The sequence below is a fragment of the Nematolebias whitei genome, chromosome 9, assembly GCF_014905685.2.
Source record: "Nematolebias whitei isolate Nwh7 chromosome 9, NemWhi1, whole genome shotgun sequence".
In the NCBI taxonomy this organism is placed as follows: domain Eukaryota; kingdom Metazoa; phylum Chordata; class Actinopteri; order Cyprinodontiformes; family Rivulidae; genus Nematolebias; species Nematolebias whitei.
Genome location: NC_056506.1, coordinates 8,218,059 through 8,237,096, shown reverse-complemented (window position 1 = coordinate 8,237,096; position 19,038 = coordinate 8,218,059). Strand labels below are relative to the sequence as shown.

General features: G+C 42.5%; 1 protein-coding gene across 1 annotated transcript in view; it reads left to right on the top strand.

The window, feature by feature from the left end:
* The window catches only part of LOC119414368 (kidney mitochondrial carrier protein 1), a 48,287-nt gene extending 29,910 nt beyond the window's left edge, over nt 1-18,377 (top strand). Inside the window, exons 4-9 of the mRNA XM_037681458.1 lie at nt 4,375-4,460; nt 4,992-5,087; nt 5,180-5,304; nt 5,425-5,548; nt 11,885-11,965; nt 18,100-18,377. Of these exons, the coding sequence (XP_037537386.1) occupies nt 4,375-4,460; nt 4,992-5,087; nt 5,180-5,304; nt 5,425-5,548; nt 11,885-11,965; nt 18,100-18,141 (554 nt within the window). The 3' untranslated portion in view covers nt 18,142-18,377. The remainder of the gene's footprint in view (nt 1-4,374; nt 4,461-4,991; nt 5,088-5,179; nt 5,305-5,424; nt 5,549-11,884; nt 11,966-18,099) is intronic.
* Nucleotides 18,378-19,038: the final 661 nt, after the last annotated feature.

The window sequence follows — 19,038 nt, the reverse complement described above, 5'->3', positions numbered from 1 at the left end:
CCAGTGGTAACCTCGCCCCACTGATGCCGCGCGCTGCTTCCTGACCGCACCAGCGTCAAACGCGCGCTCCCTTGGCAAGCCTCGCTTAAGGCGTCTCATGAATGAGGGCGCGCACACACGACTCTTCAGGGCACGTCGGCTCATACGTGCACCCGCTCCCCGAGCGCTTACACGGAGCAGCTGCACACAACATGAGCACAACACTTTTGAGCCTCGTCCCGCAGCATCAGCAAACGCACAAACGATTTGCATGCTCGGGGGAAGCGCGTTTTTTCTTTCTCCTTCAGTGCGCACCAGCTCACATCAGCATGCATGTGAGTTCACAGCATAAACGCGTGCCCGCTTTATAACTTTATAAACGAGTGGCAATGAGCGCATGCTCCAGACGGATAGGCGAACCATTTTTATCCGGGGATTCACGCTGCAGTACAGCCCAAACCCCAGTGCGGAGGAACTCTAGTGACGTTTTCTGTCATTTCTAGAACAGATCTTGTCCCCTCTCGCAGAAGCTCAGGAAATTCTGATTAAAATGTGATTTCCAGAGTCTCAGAAGGAGAAGAAAACACAGGGTTCCTCTCGTCACTCCCTGGTCCCAATGAACCGGAAAGATGAGATTTATTCTAGATTTGTCAATTTTGAACTGTGAGAAACAACATTCCATTAATGCGCCCGAGCCACTCTGCAGCCGCCGCACAGAGCAGGGAGGAGAATTCTGCTTTATCTGGACATCTGCTGCTGCTGAGCAGTTTGTACTGACAGGTGGCAGCAGTGCAACTCACGTGAACCGGTTGAGTGATTTCAGCTGTTTTCCGTCAGCAGACCTACGTCACACATGTCAGACTTTACAGAGGCACACACATTTAACGAGCTGTGGGGGCGCTGTGGTTCTCCACACAGCAGCTCATTTAAATGTTTTTGGAGTGTCGCACAGGGTTTTGAATGTGATTCAACACTTTGCCTATGTGCTGCGGAATCATAAGTGTTTTTGATTCACACAGACAGCAAGTGACTGTTGCATACATAACTGGCAGGAGATGCATGTGCTCAACCCATGTGTCACATTGTGAGACAGATGCTGTGTGGGGCACACCCAATCTGCTCTCCATTGGAGTAGGGTGCATCTCCTGTGTTCTGAACAGGCGACGGATGTGATGTCCAAAGACGGTCTTTTGCGGCACGGGGACCGGGGACCTTCCACCCAGAGCTATGGCTCAGACACGGCAGAATTCCTGCGAGCGGCTGTGGACCTGTTGCAACACAAGAGAACGCTCAATGTCAACTATAATTATAATGGAGCCATGGGATGATCCACCGCTGGGGTGGACGTGTTTGCTCATAGCCTGTGGTCGTAATGCTTCTTCAACTCCCTCTCTCCCTCTGATATCACGGTTTTCTGAACCGAGCTCAGGAGGAGGGACTGACAGCTCCTCTGTCCCAAGTGCGTGAACACATCATCGTTCCCAGTCCTACGACACTTGTTATGGGGGCGCTCGTGGAACTTGCCGTGGAGGGAGGTCGCTCTCCTCCAGGCAGGAGGAGCGATCAGGAGTTGATCAGAATAGGCCAGAACCTGTGGTCTGGCCGTTGTGCGGATCCTTTTGAGAGGATGGATCTCTCTCAAGATGTAGTGCGTACGATTCAGGATTCACATGCTGCAACCACCACAGCGCTGTTCACATCAAGTGGTCAGTTTTTCAGCGCTGCTGTACAGAGAAAGGTGTAGAGGCCATTTCATGTTCACTAGGTGGTGTGCCGTCCTTTCTGCAGCAGCTGATGGATAGAGATCTGGCGTTCAGCTCGAGTAAAACGTTAACTGCGGCCATCTCTTCCTGTCACGAAAATTTCGAGAGAGAACAGCTTTAATCATCCGCTGATGAAACGTTTTGTAAAAGGTGTACAGAGAAGGCATAGAGGCCACTTCATGTCCACTGGACAACATGCTGCCCTTTTCTGCAGCAGTCGATGGACAGAAATCTGGCGTTCAGCACGATTATCGTATGCTGCAGCCATGTTTTCTTCTCGTCTCAAAGTTGTCGGAGATAGAACAACCTTTAATCATCCTCTGACGGAGCATTTTGACTCAGATTGAAATAGCAGTTGTGGGCCTATTTGCGACACGAGAAAACGCTGTGTCAATTATGGTTTTCTCTGAGCCTGCGAGATGAACCACCGCTGGGGGTGGATGCGTTTGCTCACAGCCCATGGCCCAAAATGCTTATGTACGCGTTTCCTCCACCTCACCTCCTCTGATTTTACGGTTCCTGAACGAAGTTCAGGAGGAGGGATTGACAGCTCTCCTGGTTGTCCCCGAACGCGTGAACGCTCCATGGTTCCCAGTCCTGCAACGCCTGCTGTCAGGACGCCCATGGAAACTGCCGTGGATGGAGGTCGCTCTCCTCCAGGCAGGAGGAGCGATCAGGAGTTACCCAGAAATAGGCCAGCACCTGTGGTCTGGCCGCTGAACGGATCCGCTTAGAGAGGACGGGTCTTCCACAGGATGTAGTGCGCACAATTCAGGTTTCACGTGCTGCATCTACCACAGCGTTGTACACATCAAATCGGACAGCTTTTTAGCGCTGGTATACAGAGAATGGTGTAGAGGCCACATCATGTCCACTAGGTGGCATGCTGTCCTTTCTACAACAGCTGATGGACAGAAATTTGGCGTCCAGCACGATTAAAACGTATGCTGCAGCCATCTCTTCCTGCTACGAAGGTTTTGGAGACAGAACAGTTTTAATCATCTGCTGATGAAGCATTTTCTAAAAGGTGTACAGAGACGCAGGCCTGTTTACTCGCCCACTTGTTCCACAGTGGGATTTAACGCTGGTCCTGCGAGCTCTGATCAAAGCTCCATTTGAGCCTCTGGATCAGGTTCCACTTAATTTCTTGTCTCTTATAACAGCCCTGCTGCTGGCTTTAACATCCGCTAAGAGAGTGAGTGATTTATCTGCTCTCTCTGTCGCTCCGTCATGTCTCAGAATTCAGGCTGACGGCAGCTCAGCTGATTTAAGACCAAACCCAGCTTTTATGCCTAAAAACATCACGAGCTCTTTTAAATCAAGAGTGATATCGTTGGAGGGGTTTTTTCTCTTCCCCCACCCCCCACAGATCAGAAGAAGTAACGTCTTTCTGTCTTCTCTGTCCGGTGTGGGCGTTGACGTGTTGCATAGCGCGCACAGCTGCAATGCGTCAAACTCAACATTTGTTTGTGTATTATAGAGATGCGTCTGCAGGTCGCCCGTTATCCACCCAGCGCTTGTCACACTGGCTGTGTGAGGCCATTTCTGAAGCCTACAGAGCATCAGATTTAGAGCCCCCTGTCAACCTCAGAGCACACTCGACCAGGGGTATCACATCTTCGACTGCCTTGCATAATGGTATGACAATGCAGGACATTTGCACTGCGGCCGCGTGGTAAACACCCTGCTCATTCATTCGCTTTTATCTAAGTGATGTGACTGCTCGTTCCATGACACATTCTGTCCGTAGTGTTTACAGAATGAATATTGTTGTTTCATGGAACTCCATTTAACTCACATCTGTCTGCATGCATTACAGTGTGAGATGTTGTTATCAATCACAAATTGTGATTGCTATTTTGGTTCTATTGTCATTAATCAGTTCATGACTATCGTTACCAATCAGTTCATTTGATTAATAATCAGCTCTCCTGTTATTATTTATCTGTTCATACTGTTCAGCCGTAAAGCAGTTGGTTCATGGCTCTTTTCAGCTTTTTTCCTTCCCCGTTGAAGTTTTCCGGGGCGTTCATGCTTTGTCAGAACGCATAGTTACACAACATGCGTCTGTGCATGGCACACATAATTACGCAATGCGTAATTACGCACATGGGCAGCTGAGTGACAAGACGTTTTTTGGGCAAGCTTCTGCTTCATACGGTGTTCGAATGGACCCAGTGAGGCGAGGACAACATCCGCTTGGCCCTTAACCCATCAGCGAATGCTTTAAAGGGCGTAGCCTATACGAAATAGAACGTTGGTTACGTACTGTAACCCCAGATTCTATGAGTATAGGCGTAGCCCTTTAAGCGTCGGGCCTCACTGGCTCCTAAATGGCTGAAGAAAAAGCTATTTTGGGAGCCGATTACCTGCTCTTAATGTAATTTATATGGACCGGGTGGGGCCCACACAGCAAGTGGGCGTGAACTAAATTTTTCAGTGCAATGCTTCGCATATCGGGATAAACCCATCAGCGACAGCCTTAAAGGGCTACGCCTATACTCATAGAATCTGGGGTTACAGTACGTAACTAACGATTTGGCCCTTTTGAAAACAAAAAGTTCTGAAATCTCACAGAATTCCTTCCAGTACATGTACACAAGATTTTAAATGTCCTCCTTCTGTCTTCCAGATGAGACGTTGCTGATTAACGTGGCGTGTGGCGTTCTCTCTGGAGTCATTTCCTCCTCCATCGCCAACCCCACCGATGTGCTGAAGGTAGCCGTTTGTGACACAACGCTCGTGTTATCTTGGCATCTTAAGCAGCAGCACAGGACTGTTCCGGCGCTCTGCAATATCTGCAGTAGTTTTCCTGAAAGTAACACTCAGTCCTGAGCATCCAGAGTGAGCCGAGCTCTTTTTGGTGAAGTGAAAGTGACCCCAGCGCGTTCACGGCCACAAGTGGCCATTTTACAGAGCCGGATCTCAAAGGCCTAACATAGCGTTCTGTAAATGATACAAGGAGTGGACTGCCAGTTCTTATCTGCATCATGATGTTCTGCCCAGCCACACTTCACAGAGAACCTTTAAGGATTTTCCATTCCATCACATTCTTCAGCATGTCAAGAACATTGTGTTTCACAGTGCTGGGTGCACAGCTTGTGTTTATTAAATCCATGTTCGAGCGAACAAAAGCAACTACAGGAAAATACTGTGAAGAAATGAACACAAGAAAGACAAATGTGTTTATTCTTCTCAGGCGAAAGGTCAGCATTTTCTCAAGTCTTTAACTGATGACTGTTCTCTCAGATCCGGATGCAGGCTCAGGGAAACGTGATCCAGGGCAGTATGATGGGCAACTTTATCCACATCTACCAGGAGGAGGGAACAAGAGGATTGTGGAAGGTATTTAAAAACAAAAGCTACAAAAATACCCGTAAACCCCATCTCAGATGGTCCAGCTGCCAACGGTCCAACACTCCCTGTCTTTGCTTCAGGGTGTTTCTCTTACTGCCCAGAGGGCGGCTATTGTGGTCGGCGTTGAGCTTCCTGTGTATGACCTCACCAAGAAGCACCTGATGCTCTCAGGTTACATGGGGGACACCGTGTGCACACACTTTGTGTGAGTTTGAGCGACCTCGAGGGTCTCCTCCTCGTGTCAGATGCTGACTGTGCAGAACATCTGATGTGATGCTAAACTTCATAGTCCTCATGTGTGTCACCCGTATTGAGTGTTTTTCAGGTCCAGCTTTGTGTGTGGCCTTGCCGGGGCTTTGGCCTCAAACCCGGTAGATGTAGTCCGAACCCGCATGATGAACCAGAGAGGAGGAGCGCTGTACCAGGGAACACTGGATTGCCTGCTGCAGGTGAGTCAGAGCCCACACTTGTGTGCAGGCACGTCTCTGTTGTTGATGTTCATGGAGAAAGTCTTGCATGTTTTACCATGACATCTTGCGAAGGCTCTGAGACCGAGGACGCTGCTGAAATACTGAATCGATTTTTACCTGTGTGCAAGACGGCAGCTCATTTTCAGTCCAGTTATGCAGGACTGATGGAATAAAACCCCAGTCATCATGAAAGTGATTAATGTGAGAATTTGTCTACAGCTCTTTGTGTTACTGTACCAGACAGTGGTAGTTCTTTATGGACCGTGAGTGGTGGTCCACTCAGAGCAAACCTTATTGCCTTGATTAAACGGTCATATCCATGTTCAAGTCACTCAGCATTGTGCTGAGTCAGTTTTAAAAAGGGATTTTTGTTAATAACAGTGAGGGAACGCCATGAAAATGAGATGGTGTTTCTCGGGCTGAGTACCGAATCGAGGTTCTTAAATGGCACCCACTGAACTGCACCGGTCGGTGTATGGATTGAAATGTCACTCTTTTTTCGGTGTCAAGTTTCGGTATTGGCTGTAACGTGTCATGTGGTTTCAGCACGCACACAGGTAAAACATCAGACGTATGACAAACGGACTACGTGTTTACACACAGAGCTGTATAGAGCTGCCGTACCTAATCTATGTATAATGTATGTCTATGGTGCTGGTGACGCCCACAGACGGGGTTCATGTGTGCAGCGCGTGTTGTCGAACGGCTTCGACAACACACAAGCAGAAAGTTGCTCCGTGTTTTTCTGCAAGAAGACAGAAAACAGCTTCCCCTCTCCTCTCAGCGTTAGTCAGTCTGTGTGTTAAACGGAATCGACATTCCACGGCCCGACTCGTCTTTATCAAAGAACGCCTGAGGACGGCTATGTGTCTGTGTTTCAGCTGGTGAGTTTACGTTTGTTAATGTTACTGCAGCTTAACACGTACGTTGCGGTGAATTAAACTAGAATCCATGTAATGCTAACTTTTAAGACATTAGTGTGTAAATTTATTTTATCTACGTTGCTAGCTAAACTCAGAAGCTAACTAAAGAATGACAGTAACAGATTAAGCTTGGCTTGTAAAAATGTGCTCATCCATCCAGTCAGCTGCTTAAACAGTTACCCTGATGTTCACTGTTCATGTTTATCTTCTCCTCACAGGAGCCTCTGACCCTGATGTGAGGACAGAGACAGACAAAAGGAGGTGCAGATGTCTGCCATCAACCCTAACCTCAGTGAATCCAGTGATCTGCTGGTGAAATGTAAGGGACAATATGTCAGTGCTATCAAACTGACAACCAGGGATCTGTGTGTGCAACAATCATCTACAGCCTCAGAGGGAACACTTCCTACTGCTGGAGACACCATCAGCCAGGAGCAGGCTTGTTTGTATCCAGAGAAAGCAGACATGTTGATTTTTCTGATGAAGAACTGTTAAGTGAAAAGGTCCTCAGTGTGTAGCAGTGAGCATTAGACACTGACATGTCACTGGTTGTTTGCAACTGTTCTTTTGAACTGGAAATTATTTATTTTTATGTAAGAAAACTGGAATGGAAATACCAAAGTTAAAAAATTAAATTCACAATATGTACTGTAATGTGTAACGTAATTTTATTCTTGTTAGAATTAATATTAATTACAAAATTGGTACAGAAAAAAGAACCGTCCAGGAACCAACACCGAAGTGAAGTACCGACACCGGTACCGATACCGATTTTTCTTTTTTTAAAAAGGTACCCAGCCCTAGGTATTTCCCCTGCCAGAAACCAAGGAGGATTGTGGCTGTCAAAATTTTCAACTCCTCCCCCTTCTACACAGAGGACAATAAAGTTAATCCTGCACCACAATAAACACTTTAATGTTTCTGTCTACACCTGAGAGTTTTAGAACTTAATTGCTGGTATTTTTATGTTCCCTGTCATTTTTATATATATATATTTATCGGACCTTTTAACGCCTCTCTGTCCCATCAGCACTTTGAGATCTTCAAATCAAATGTTGCTGATGGTACCAAGAACTTACTTTAAAACACGTGGAGACAGAACATTCCAAGCGGTGGCCCCGAGGAATGCTCTCCCACTGTCACTGCGCTGCTCAGATTCTACTGACTCTTTAAAAAAAATATCTTAAGACTTATTTATTCAGACTGGCTTTTAGTTAAATTTTGTTTACTTTTTCTTTTTTCTTTTGCTTGTGAAGCACTTTGTGATGTTATTGTCTGTGAAAGGTGCTATATAAATAAAGATTACTTACATATATTATTTTAATTGTATACCTTGTGTTATTCATTGTGTATGTTCATTTGCACTGAAACTCTGGCACAACAATTTCCTGCGGGATCAGTAAAGTTCTGTCCAATCAGAATAATCTTTATCATTGTACATTGAAGTATAGTGAGATTATGTTCGTACAGTTGTCCAAAAGATGGGCAGAGTGCATGTTGCTGCTGCTCCGAAGAGTGTGGCCCTTATTGTTTTAGATAGAAAAGGGGAAAATGCCATGAGGAGAGGATAGTGGTATTACAAAAAATATCTTATCACACCTTGTCCTTATCAGGACATGATTTAAGACATCAAAAAATTCTACCAGTAAGCACATTTATATACGCATTACATATACGTTTGACATCAAAACAATGAGATTTGTCCATGAAGCACTTCCAGATAGCACCATAGTCCTGATAAGATGTTGGTGTCAGCCAGTAAAGCTCTGATCAGCCTTCGCTTAAGTCCCTGGGTTGGTGGGGGGTTGCAGTGGACAGAGTTTTCTTAATTTACACAAATCCCAGGAGAAATTTGATAAGTTGGCCTGCTTCAAGGCCAAACGAGGCAGTCAGATTCTGATAAGCCACTGTTGTTGATTTTTTTTTTAGGCAGACAGTTATCTTGTCTACCTTGAGTTCTGCTGGTACTTTCAATCCAAAATGGCCAGATTTGTGGGCATTCCACTGGTCCGTGCTTATGAGCTCCCTCCAAGGTCCTGCCCAACATGCTGGCGAGTCTCAAAAGCCGCAGGTGGCCTACGATTCTCACAAATCGCTTCCATCTTACGGTTTAGCTCGTAAATCAGCTGATTTTGAGTACTCTAAGCACTAACCTAACTAAGGGTGGGCCATATCAAATCATTGACAATAATATCTGTAAAAAAGCTTGCCTGGGCAAATAAATGATATCATGATATGCTAATTTCATGACGTAACACGTCAGGGTGCCCCGCCCCGTTAACAGAACAGAGCGCTCCAAATGACCACACCAAATTGCACACACCCCCTCCACCTATCGGTACTGGTGTAACGCTAATTAGTTGCGCGCAATACTAGCTAGCTAAAAAAACTCAAAACAAACAATGCGTGGCTCAGCTGTCTATCCATCCAGCTCTAAACTGCAGGTACAGACAGCTCAACTGTCCTAGGGCTGCAACAACGAATCGATAAAATCGATAAAAATTGATGATTAAAAGCGTTGGCAACAAATTTCATTATCGATTCGTTGTGTCACACGATTATCCGTTTTTCACGGCGCTGCGGAGCCGTTTTGTTCACCTGCTGTTCATTGTCAATGCTTACTGACTGAATAAAGTTTGGAAAAAAAAAACTCTGCAGCGCGAGTTGAACAGAGTGAGGGGGGAGGCGGAAGCAGAGCAGAGGTGGTGTTTTCAAAGGAAATTAAGTAAATTTTACAAATGACCAACGCAGAGAAAACTGTTTGACCCAAGTCCTCCAAAGTGTGGGTGGGAGCTCTTCACAAAGATAAAAACTGAGAAACATGCTGCTTTGAAAATTGACGACACGACATGGGAGAACCACGGAGATAAACATAAACATGTTGGAGTCATGAGGAGGAAGAAGGAGCTGAACAGCTGATACAACTCGTCTCACTCCCAACTTGTGTTGGCAGGTGAGTCTCTACAATATTCACATTTGTTCTGTTTCCAAGTGAGAAAACGTAACGTCAGTCTCTCTGGTAGATGAAGCTGCTTGTTTATCTGATTAATGACGGTGATAGAGAACGTGTGTTACTTTTTATTTAATTTAATTAGTACAAGCAGTGTTTAAATATGATTTATAAATAAATCTAACACACAGATAATAATTTAATGATTAAGCTTCAACTTTTAATTTGCTGGCAATGTCTGAAGACACTGCAAGTATGGCAGGATGAATTGCATTTACACAAGAATTAAAGTAATGTATTACATCTACTCAAATGTGTGTAATTAAGTATTTTATATGTGTGTGTGTGTGTGTGTGTGTGTGTGTGTGTGTGTGTGTGTGTGTGTGTGTGTGTGTGTGTGTGTGTGTGTGTGTGTGTGTGTGTGTGTGTGTGTGTGTGTGTAATTGCTCTTTGAGCTACTTTTGCCTGAACCTAACACTGAAAGGGAAACAAGGCATTTCTTGAGTTGCTGTAAATTATGCTATAATATGTATTTCCTCTCTCATTCCAGAAAACAACAACAAACAATGATCGCCTTCATGATGGAAAGACATGATGGACACCACATCAAGCAGCTGTCTTCACTGAAATCATCCTTAAATGAGAGTCATTGACACGAGGCCTCTGTCGATGGTTGAAGACAAAGGCTTCACTACAATGATTCACACTTTTAATCCAGGTTACAATAATCCACACTTTTAATCCAGGTTACACTCTTCCCTCAATGACACATTTTACAAAGTAGCTACATATTTTGCAGGTATAAAGTATACATTTGTATATATTTTTGTGTACATTGATTTTTTTAAACTATTTGACTAACTTTTATTTTTCATTATTCAATATTTTACTAACAGAATAGTCACATATCAACCTGTTTTTTGTGTGAATTGCTATGTCAGTCAAATGTTCAATTTTGGAATAAAGGGGTGGAAATTAAAACGTTGTCCCCCCCCCCAATTAATCGAAAAAATAATTGGCGGATGAATCGGTTATTAAATAATTGGTAGTTGCAGCCCTAAACTGTCCCTTCCCCCCGCTCTAAACTGCCAGTACAAACGCAGCTAGTCTTTTGTCTCTCTCCCCACCCTTCTCTGGGCTGCTGGTGCAGGCTGCCTCTCCCCCTCTCTAAACTGTCAGTACAAAAATGCGCAGCTCAATTGTCTCTTGAGTTCCACAGTCCATGGGCCAAGAACAGAGACAGAGCATCTGAAAAATGAATCATTCCTGCAGGAACAGAGAAAGCTGAAACACCAACAAGCTTCAGGGCCAGCCGATCACCTTGTTAGAAGTTTTGGAAGTTATAGCTCATTTAAAGGCAACATATTTTTTGTTGTATGTTACATTTATGCTCAACAGATCTTAAGCTTGAATTTTATTTAGTTATTTTGGGAAACATCACCTGGACTTAGTTTTTGTGGGGCATTTATTGATCTATATTTTGTGCAGACTTTTTCAATCTAAATAACAGAAGGATCATTATTTTTTATTTTTATACTTGGAGACTGAATACTTTACTCAAGTAATTTCAGTAAAATTACCCTTGTTTTTTTTTTTTAATTTTATATAATACTGCAAATAGGGATACACCGATCCACTTAAAAAAAAAAAATATTTTTTTAAACTTAAGATCCCGATGCCTAAATCTGGATAACGGCCGATACCGATCCAGTTCCTATATCCTCATCATTATTGATTTTATATGAGACTGTAATAATGTCCTCTCAAGTACATTTGGTAGAAAAATATGCGTGCATGTCCAAAAAGGCAACTTGAGGTAAGTTTTATTAATGTTGGATTAGTTTCAAAGTTAGAATTAAATCCTGCTAACACAAAACTTTTTTTTATTTTTTATTCCTAGTTTATACAGGTCCTTCTCAAAAAACTAGCATATTGTGATGAAGGTCATTATTTTCCTTAATGTAATGATAAAAATGAAACTTTCATATATTTCAGATTCATTGCACACCAACTGAAATATTTCAGGTCTTAATTGTTTTAATACGGATGATTATGGCATACAGCTCATGAAAACCCAAAATGCCTGTCCCAAAAAATTAGCATATTTCATCCCACCAATGAAAGACGAGTGTTTTTAATACAAAAAAACGCCAACCTTCAAAAAATCATGTTCAGTTATGCACTCAATACTTGGTCGGGAATCCTTTTGCATGAATGACTGCTTCAATGCGGCGTGGCATGGAGACAATCAGCCTGTGGCACTGCTGAGGTGTTATGGAGGCCCAGGATGCTTCGATAGCGGCCTTAAGCTCATCCAGAGTGTTGGGTCTTGCGTCTCTCAACTTTCTCTTCACAATATCCCACAGGTTCTCTATGGGGTTCAGGTCAGGAGAACAATTGTTGTGGGTTGTTTTGTAATCTCTTTTGTGTTTCTTCGTGCAGACTTGGCGCTCTGAGGGCTTCATGGCGCTGTATAAGGGCTTCTTCCCCAACTGGCTCCGCCTTGGACCGTGGAACATTATCGTATCCTTTCATCTTTCCAGCTCTTTACACACTCTTTCATACACTGTTCTCCAGGCTGGAGAAGGCTGTTACGGATTTGACAAAGCAAAGCAATCTGAGCCGCTCTCCTCTTGTGGTGAAGTTTAGTTTAAATCTGTAATTATTTAATGTACTGAAACTTTCTCCAACCTCTCCCTCATCACCACTACCAGCTGGATAGTGCAGTAGCTGAAACCTAAAATATACAAGCACCAAGTTTTGGGTCGCAACAGCCAACTAACTCGCACGAAGAACTTGTGATTGTTTTTATGCCGGATGTCCTTCATGACACAACCACAGACCAACAAGTTACCACAGCCCTCTGTGTGGATCAGAGAGCTGCTATCTGGTTAAGGGCCTTGTTCAAGGGCCCAGAGTTGGGTAAATGATGGTGGAGGCAGGTGTGGGTGTTTCACCTTTTCCACCCACATTTTGACCTTGTCAGTCCGGGGAGTCAAACGGGCAAACTTCTGATCACAGGCTCGCCTTCTCTAGCCTCTGCGCCACCACTCCCCCTGATTAATTTAATTAATTAACTATTATATTATTATTACTGTACTAATATGTGTTACTTGCAGAATACAAGGTAACCGAATGAAGAAAAACAAATTGACACAAATATAATTTAAAATGTAAGTTTTTGTACAGATTACATCTCATATTGGCAGCCATCTTGAAAAAAACACCCACCATCTTGGATTTTCAAATGAATCAGGCAGATTTGACAAATACTTCAAGAAAATCACCAAATTTGGGGTTTGTATCAAAATTTGCACATTTTTTCTGTTTTCCTCTCTTTTAAAGACTCCAGTATATTGCCGCGTACGTACGCGTGAACGGACGTACGCGTGTACTGTACGCAGAGGGTTCAGACATGATACTCCAGCGTACACCCCGAACAGCTGCAGAGCAGCTTCACAGACAAGGGCGTTTACCTTCGGGACAAATTGAGGTCGCCGATTGGTCATTTGCTGACACGCCTACTGGATTAATTGACAGGTCGGAAGAAAAGGGGAAAAAAAAGCCAGCGCTGGCAGCCACAGCGGTGTTCTGTGTTTGTATGTTGTTAATAAAAAGATCTAAAAAATAAAAAAGAAACAGTGAGTGCTGGCTCTATAGCCCACACATCAGACCAGCACACCAGGAAATCTCCAGACCCTCCCGCAGCCGTGCTGGACCTGAGTTTAATTCGCTCGTGACAAATTCCTTCATTTCTCACCATTTCAGTCATGGCATCAACGGAGGAGGAAGAGATCACTGCCTCTTGGCAAAAAAACAAAAGAAAAGGCCAGATCAGAGATGAAGAAGGGGAATTTAATACATTGGTGTCGCATACAAAACAGTCCGTTGCTGGGCATTTTATTGTGCGACACTGCATACGCCTATGCGGTCGTAAAGATTTGAGCTTTGCACGGACATGCCTTGGGGGGTACGCTCGTACCTCTGTGTACGTACGTGTGTAGATGAACATATTCTGTGATATATTCATAACTTAAACGGATTCATTCATTTTTCTGGACTGAATAATGTCGTGCATTTAATTATTAAAAATGTAACGTGAGACGTTAATTTCCTTTGACCCATCAAAATGAACGTGGTCATTTATTTTCAGAATCAAAATTTAACATCAAACATTTACATTAATTTGGCAAAATTGAAAATAACAACAGCTTATTAATCAGCTTTACAAACAGGAAAACCATCCGGCCATGATTTCCCTTTGCTTCACAACAGACATTTCTGAAAATATCTGGAATGATTTGCTAGCAGAATAGAAGAGTTTAAAGATGGAAAATGAAGTTTAGAGGGAGGGAAATGGTGTGTGAGTGAAAGTGTTGAACAGAACGGCACCCTCCATTCGAACCCAGCTTTCCTCGGTACGCTCGGTAGTAAACTCGACTCATTACCTCTCTGACGATGAATCAGCGGATACGGAGCTCCAGTTAACGCTACCGGTCCAGCGTCTCCGTAGGATGGCAGAGAACCGTCCGGAGTGGTGGCGGGACTTCATCAACAACAGTTCACCTCACGAGTGGACTTCACATGAGTGGAGTCCTTCAGAAGTTCCACTCAGATGTGGAAGATTGCATAATTCCCACAAGACTCGGAAGAGCTCTGGATCATGTCTGGACTTCTGTTCTCCCAGCACTTCTTCCGTTCGGTTCTGCTCCCAGAACTGAACTCGACTGCACTCGACTGGAGCTGCAAACGACTGAAGCCCGACTTGAACTAGGAAGTACCGACATTTAAAGAGTTCTATTTCCGGTTCATTTGGGAGGTTCCTGATTGGTCGATGGACCAAAACAGAGGTGTGTTTTGTGATGTAAGAGGTTATTAAAAGTCAAGGAAAACAGAAAATGTTTTGGAACAGATTGAAAATGTTTTAGAGACAGACTAGAGAAATGTTTGGACAAGTTGGGTGAAAACAGGTGCCAGCTTCTCTATATTACGTCTGAGAGGATTTAAAAACATGACAGTTCGTTCCAACAACTTGTTTTCGACCTTTGACCAACTTCACAATGTTCTCATTTCAGACAGAAGATCAGAAAATGCATGAATTACTCCGTAACACATTCCAATTTGATTTCTACTTTGAATGAGGATTAAAAATCACTAATACAGTTTCACAGTTGATTTAAATGAGTAGTTCACTTCAACATTTAAAAATGGTTTGAACTAAACACAATTTGATTATCAAAACATTTGTAAAATAGTAATGATAATAGAAAAAGAGAGTGTTCTTTCAATTGATCAGTGCAGGACACTTAGAAAGTCTCTGGATGAACTTAATCTTGTGTTTTTGGACTCAAATCAATGAAATACAGTTCTTGTCCCAGGAAGGCCCTCAAGGCCAGGACTTTGACCTGAGGCTTAGTTCACTACACGTGCGTACCTCTGCGTATGGATGTACGCGGCAGTATACTGGGGGCTTTAGAGTGAAGCAAGAGAGTAAAGAATGTAGAAAAATTCTTCATGCAAGTATTAAGTCTAATTAAATGTGTTTAGCAGAAATCTTGTGTTAGTAAATATTCACCACTTCAGCCTTAAAAGCTGTAATATGAATCAAAGTTTTTACAGCTGGAATCTGAGCTAATTTAAAGGCTGACGAATTGAAATGGTTAGTATTCTCTTAATTTACCTCCTATTTTTCTCGAAATATATACTTTTATCTTCCTGGGCCTGGACTTGACCCTTCAACCTGCTCAAACTTAAGACCTATCTCCAAACTTCCCTTTCTTTCTAAGATCCTGGAGAAAATAGTTTTCACTCAATTAAATGAGTTCTTGAATAGAAATTCTATTCTTGAGATCTTTCGGTCTGGCTTTAAGAAACGATACGGCACCAAAACAGCCTTAGTTAGGGTCTGCAACAACATTCGTATGGCTAATAACTCTAGTCAGTCTGTAGTTCTGGTACTCCTTGACCTTACGTCTGCATTTGATACTGTGGACCACAGTATCCTTTTGTCATGACTAGAACACTGGGTTGGGATTACTGGTGCAGCATTAGAATGGTTCTGTTCATACCTGAGCAACGGGAGTTTCTGTGTTAATTTTGCTAACACTATCTACTTCTGTGCCTCTTTCCTACGGGGTCCCGCAAGGCTGCATTCTTGGACCCCTTCTGTTTTCATTGTATCTCCTTCCCTTATGGTCTATCCTCAGGAAACATGGTCTTTACTTTCATTGTTATTAGGGATGCACCGATCCACTTTTTTTACTTCCATTCCCTATACTTAGATCTGAGTATCGGCCGATACCGATCCAGTTCCAATATCATCATCATCATTGATTTTATATGAGGCTGTAATAATCTCCTCAAGTACAGTTTGTACAAATATATGCATGCATGTCCAAAAAGGCAACTTGAGGTAAGTTTTATTAATGATGGATAAGTTTTAAAGTTAGAATTAAATTCTGCTAACACAAAACATGTTTCTTTTTATTCCTAGCTTTAAAGTGGATATTAAAGTGATTAATTTAAATGATTGTTTAAAGTTGTTTTATATTTTATAAGGGGCAGATATAAGAATTTTTTCTTCTTTCTGCACTCTTTTAATTCAATGTTTTCTTTTTGATTTTTTTTTTTAAATTTTGTTTCATTTAAATGAATGAATAAATGAATTAAATAAAATAAAATGTTAAATGGCTTTAAACATCTAAGTTCATGGCATAAACCAACAGACATGTTCCTGTTTTTAGTATTTTACATCACTTTACAATGTAGCTGTTTATGTTTTTAATATATATAATTTTCAAATCATGTTTTTTTATGATTGTTTACTGTTGTACTGATAAATATCTCCTGGAGTGTAAACTATATCTTGGCTGCAAGTATCAAGCTGTGAAATCCTTCGTTTTCTACAACTGATAGTGGTTGGTCATTAATTATGATGAAGTTTAGCAACTTCTCTGTCAACATTTGAGCTCCGTGGTTTCAGCTACGTCTACTTCTTGTTCAATCCGAAGCAGGCAGCCTGATTTGGGGCAGCCGCGCTCAATCTGTCCCTCCTCAGAGACGGGCAGACTGAGTAGGGCAGATTGGACGCGGCTGGCCGGTGTCGAGTCGCCTCTTTCGGTTTGACCAAAGAGTACTGCCCCGCTGAAGCCACAGAGCTCAAAGTCCATCGTAAAACTAACTTTACTATGGTTTAATGTGGTGCTATGGCTCTGCAGACATTGCACGTTGCTGTCTTGTTTTTTGGTGTTTCTAGTGTAAAATACTTCCACACAGCGGACATGTTTAGATGAAAAGTTTGTTAGAAGTTAGCCACAGTGCTGCTAACTCGGTCCTCACGTTGTAGCTGGCTGCAAACTATGAAATGGATTTCCTGAATGTGAGGCGGGTCTTATTACTCTGGGCTCATGAGACACGCCGCCGTTCAGGAAATCCATTCCATAGTTTGAAGCCAACATGCATCATGGATCGGAAATATTGGCAGGTGTATCGGAAAAATCGATGCGTAAATTATGCTGGTATAAGAGGCCTATACCGATACCGGATCGGCCCCATCCCTAATTGTTATACTAATGATTCTCAGATTTATCTGCCATTAACACCTAACAGTTCCTCCTCCATTCGCCCTTTGCTAAAATGTTTTGATGACATCAAGACTTGGATGGCTGCGAACTTTTTGAGTTTTAATGATCAGAAGACTGAGGTCATTGTGTTTAACCCTAGCTATGCCACTTATCCTGCAAACCTGGACTCCCTTCAGCCACATCTAAAACAGTCTGTGACCAATCTCAGGGTAGATTTAGATTCGGACTTTTAATTTTAATAAGCGGATAAACTGTTGTTCAAAAAAGCTTCTTTCAGCTAAGGCAGATAGCTAAGCTCAAGTCTGTGCTGTCCAGTTCCGACCTTGAAAAATTAGTCCATGCATTTATTACAACCCGGATGGACTACTGTAACTCTCTTTATGCTGGGGTCAGTCAGGTCTCCCTCTCACGTTTCCAGCTTGTCCAAAATGCTGCAGCTCGGCTACTAACAGGAACTCGTAGGTTTGAGCACATTACTCTGGTTCTGTCCTCCCTTCACTGGCTTCCTGTGTGTGTCAGAATTGATTTTAAGATTCTTCTGCTGACATTTAAGTGTGTTAATGGCCTTGCACCCTCATACCTCTCCGACCTTCTTCATCCTTATGCTCCTTCTTGGGCCTTGAGATCATCAGACCATCTGCTTTTGGTGGTACCAAAAACAAGGTTGAAGCTCAGAGAAGATTGGGTGTTTTCAGTCATAGGCCATAAATTCTGGAGCAATCTGCCCATAACATTAGACAGGCCACCTCAGTCTCTGCTTTTAAATCTCTCCTCAAAACACATCTGTACTCATTGGCATTTAACACAGTGTGATCTCATTTGGTATTTCATTGTTGATGATTGTGCTCATCCATTTTGCTTTTATTCCCTGACATTTAACACAGGGTGATGATTTGATTTAGTATTTCATTGTTTCTAATTATATTTCATGTTTTTATGCTTCTTTTCATGATACTGTAATAGCTTGTTATTAATATTTGATGCTGCAATCTTTTTTGGTAAGCACTTTGATAACAGTTACTGTTTTTAAATGTGCTATATAAATAAATGTGTCTTCCTTTACTCCACATTCAGTTTTTCCTGACTTATGAACAGCTGAAGAAGTTCATTGTGTGATAGAAGAACAACTGAACACTAGTGCAAACCGAAGTCTGGATTCAATGGTGGGACTAACAGGAGGGCAGAACACCAATGTAAACTCGAGTGAAAGGACAGCCACATTTCTTGTTCGGGCTGTTTGGACTCTGGAGCCGGAGGCAAATGCGAATGGGACAGCACAAGACCATCACATAACTTCATTCACTCATTCTCGCCCTACTTAAGGCTTAACAACTCGACAGTGAAACCGTAACGTCGTGTCAGATATCATGAGGAAACGGTTATTTTAGTCCCGTTCACGTTAAGTGCTCTCCAAACTGTGCCTTGGTTTGTGAGTCCAGCTGTCCATACTGCATGTGGACTGTCGGACAGCAGTGGACAGGTCATTCCGGTTTTTTGAGACATGTTTAAAGGTATTTACAGATTGGACAATTTTGGACAAAAGTTGTGGCTTTTATTAAAAAAAATATGTTTTTCATATATATATATATATACATATATATATATATATATATGTATGCATATATGTATGTGTATATATGTATGCGTGCGTGTGTATGTATATATGTATGCGTGTGTGTATGTATTTATGTATGCGTGTGTATGTATATATGTATGCGTGTGTATGTATATATATATATGCGTGTGTGTATATATGTATGCGTGTGTATGTATGTATATTATATATATTGCGCCGCTCAAGGTGGCTGCATGTTGGAGCAGCTCTGTTACTTTCATTCTGAGATTTTGCTTTTGGAACTTTAATTCCTCTTTTTCTGGATGTAAATCACATTTTTTGGAAGATCGTTTCCTCTGGTGTCGGATGCTGTGCAGCTGGAAGGATTTTTACTGAAACATTTTTAGATTTGGACATTTGTTATGATGCATAACCATGGCAACAAGGCAGTTTCTACA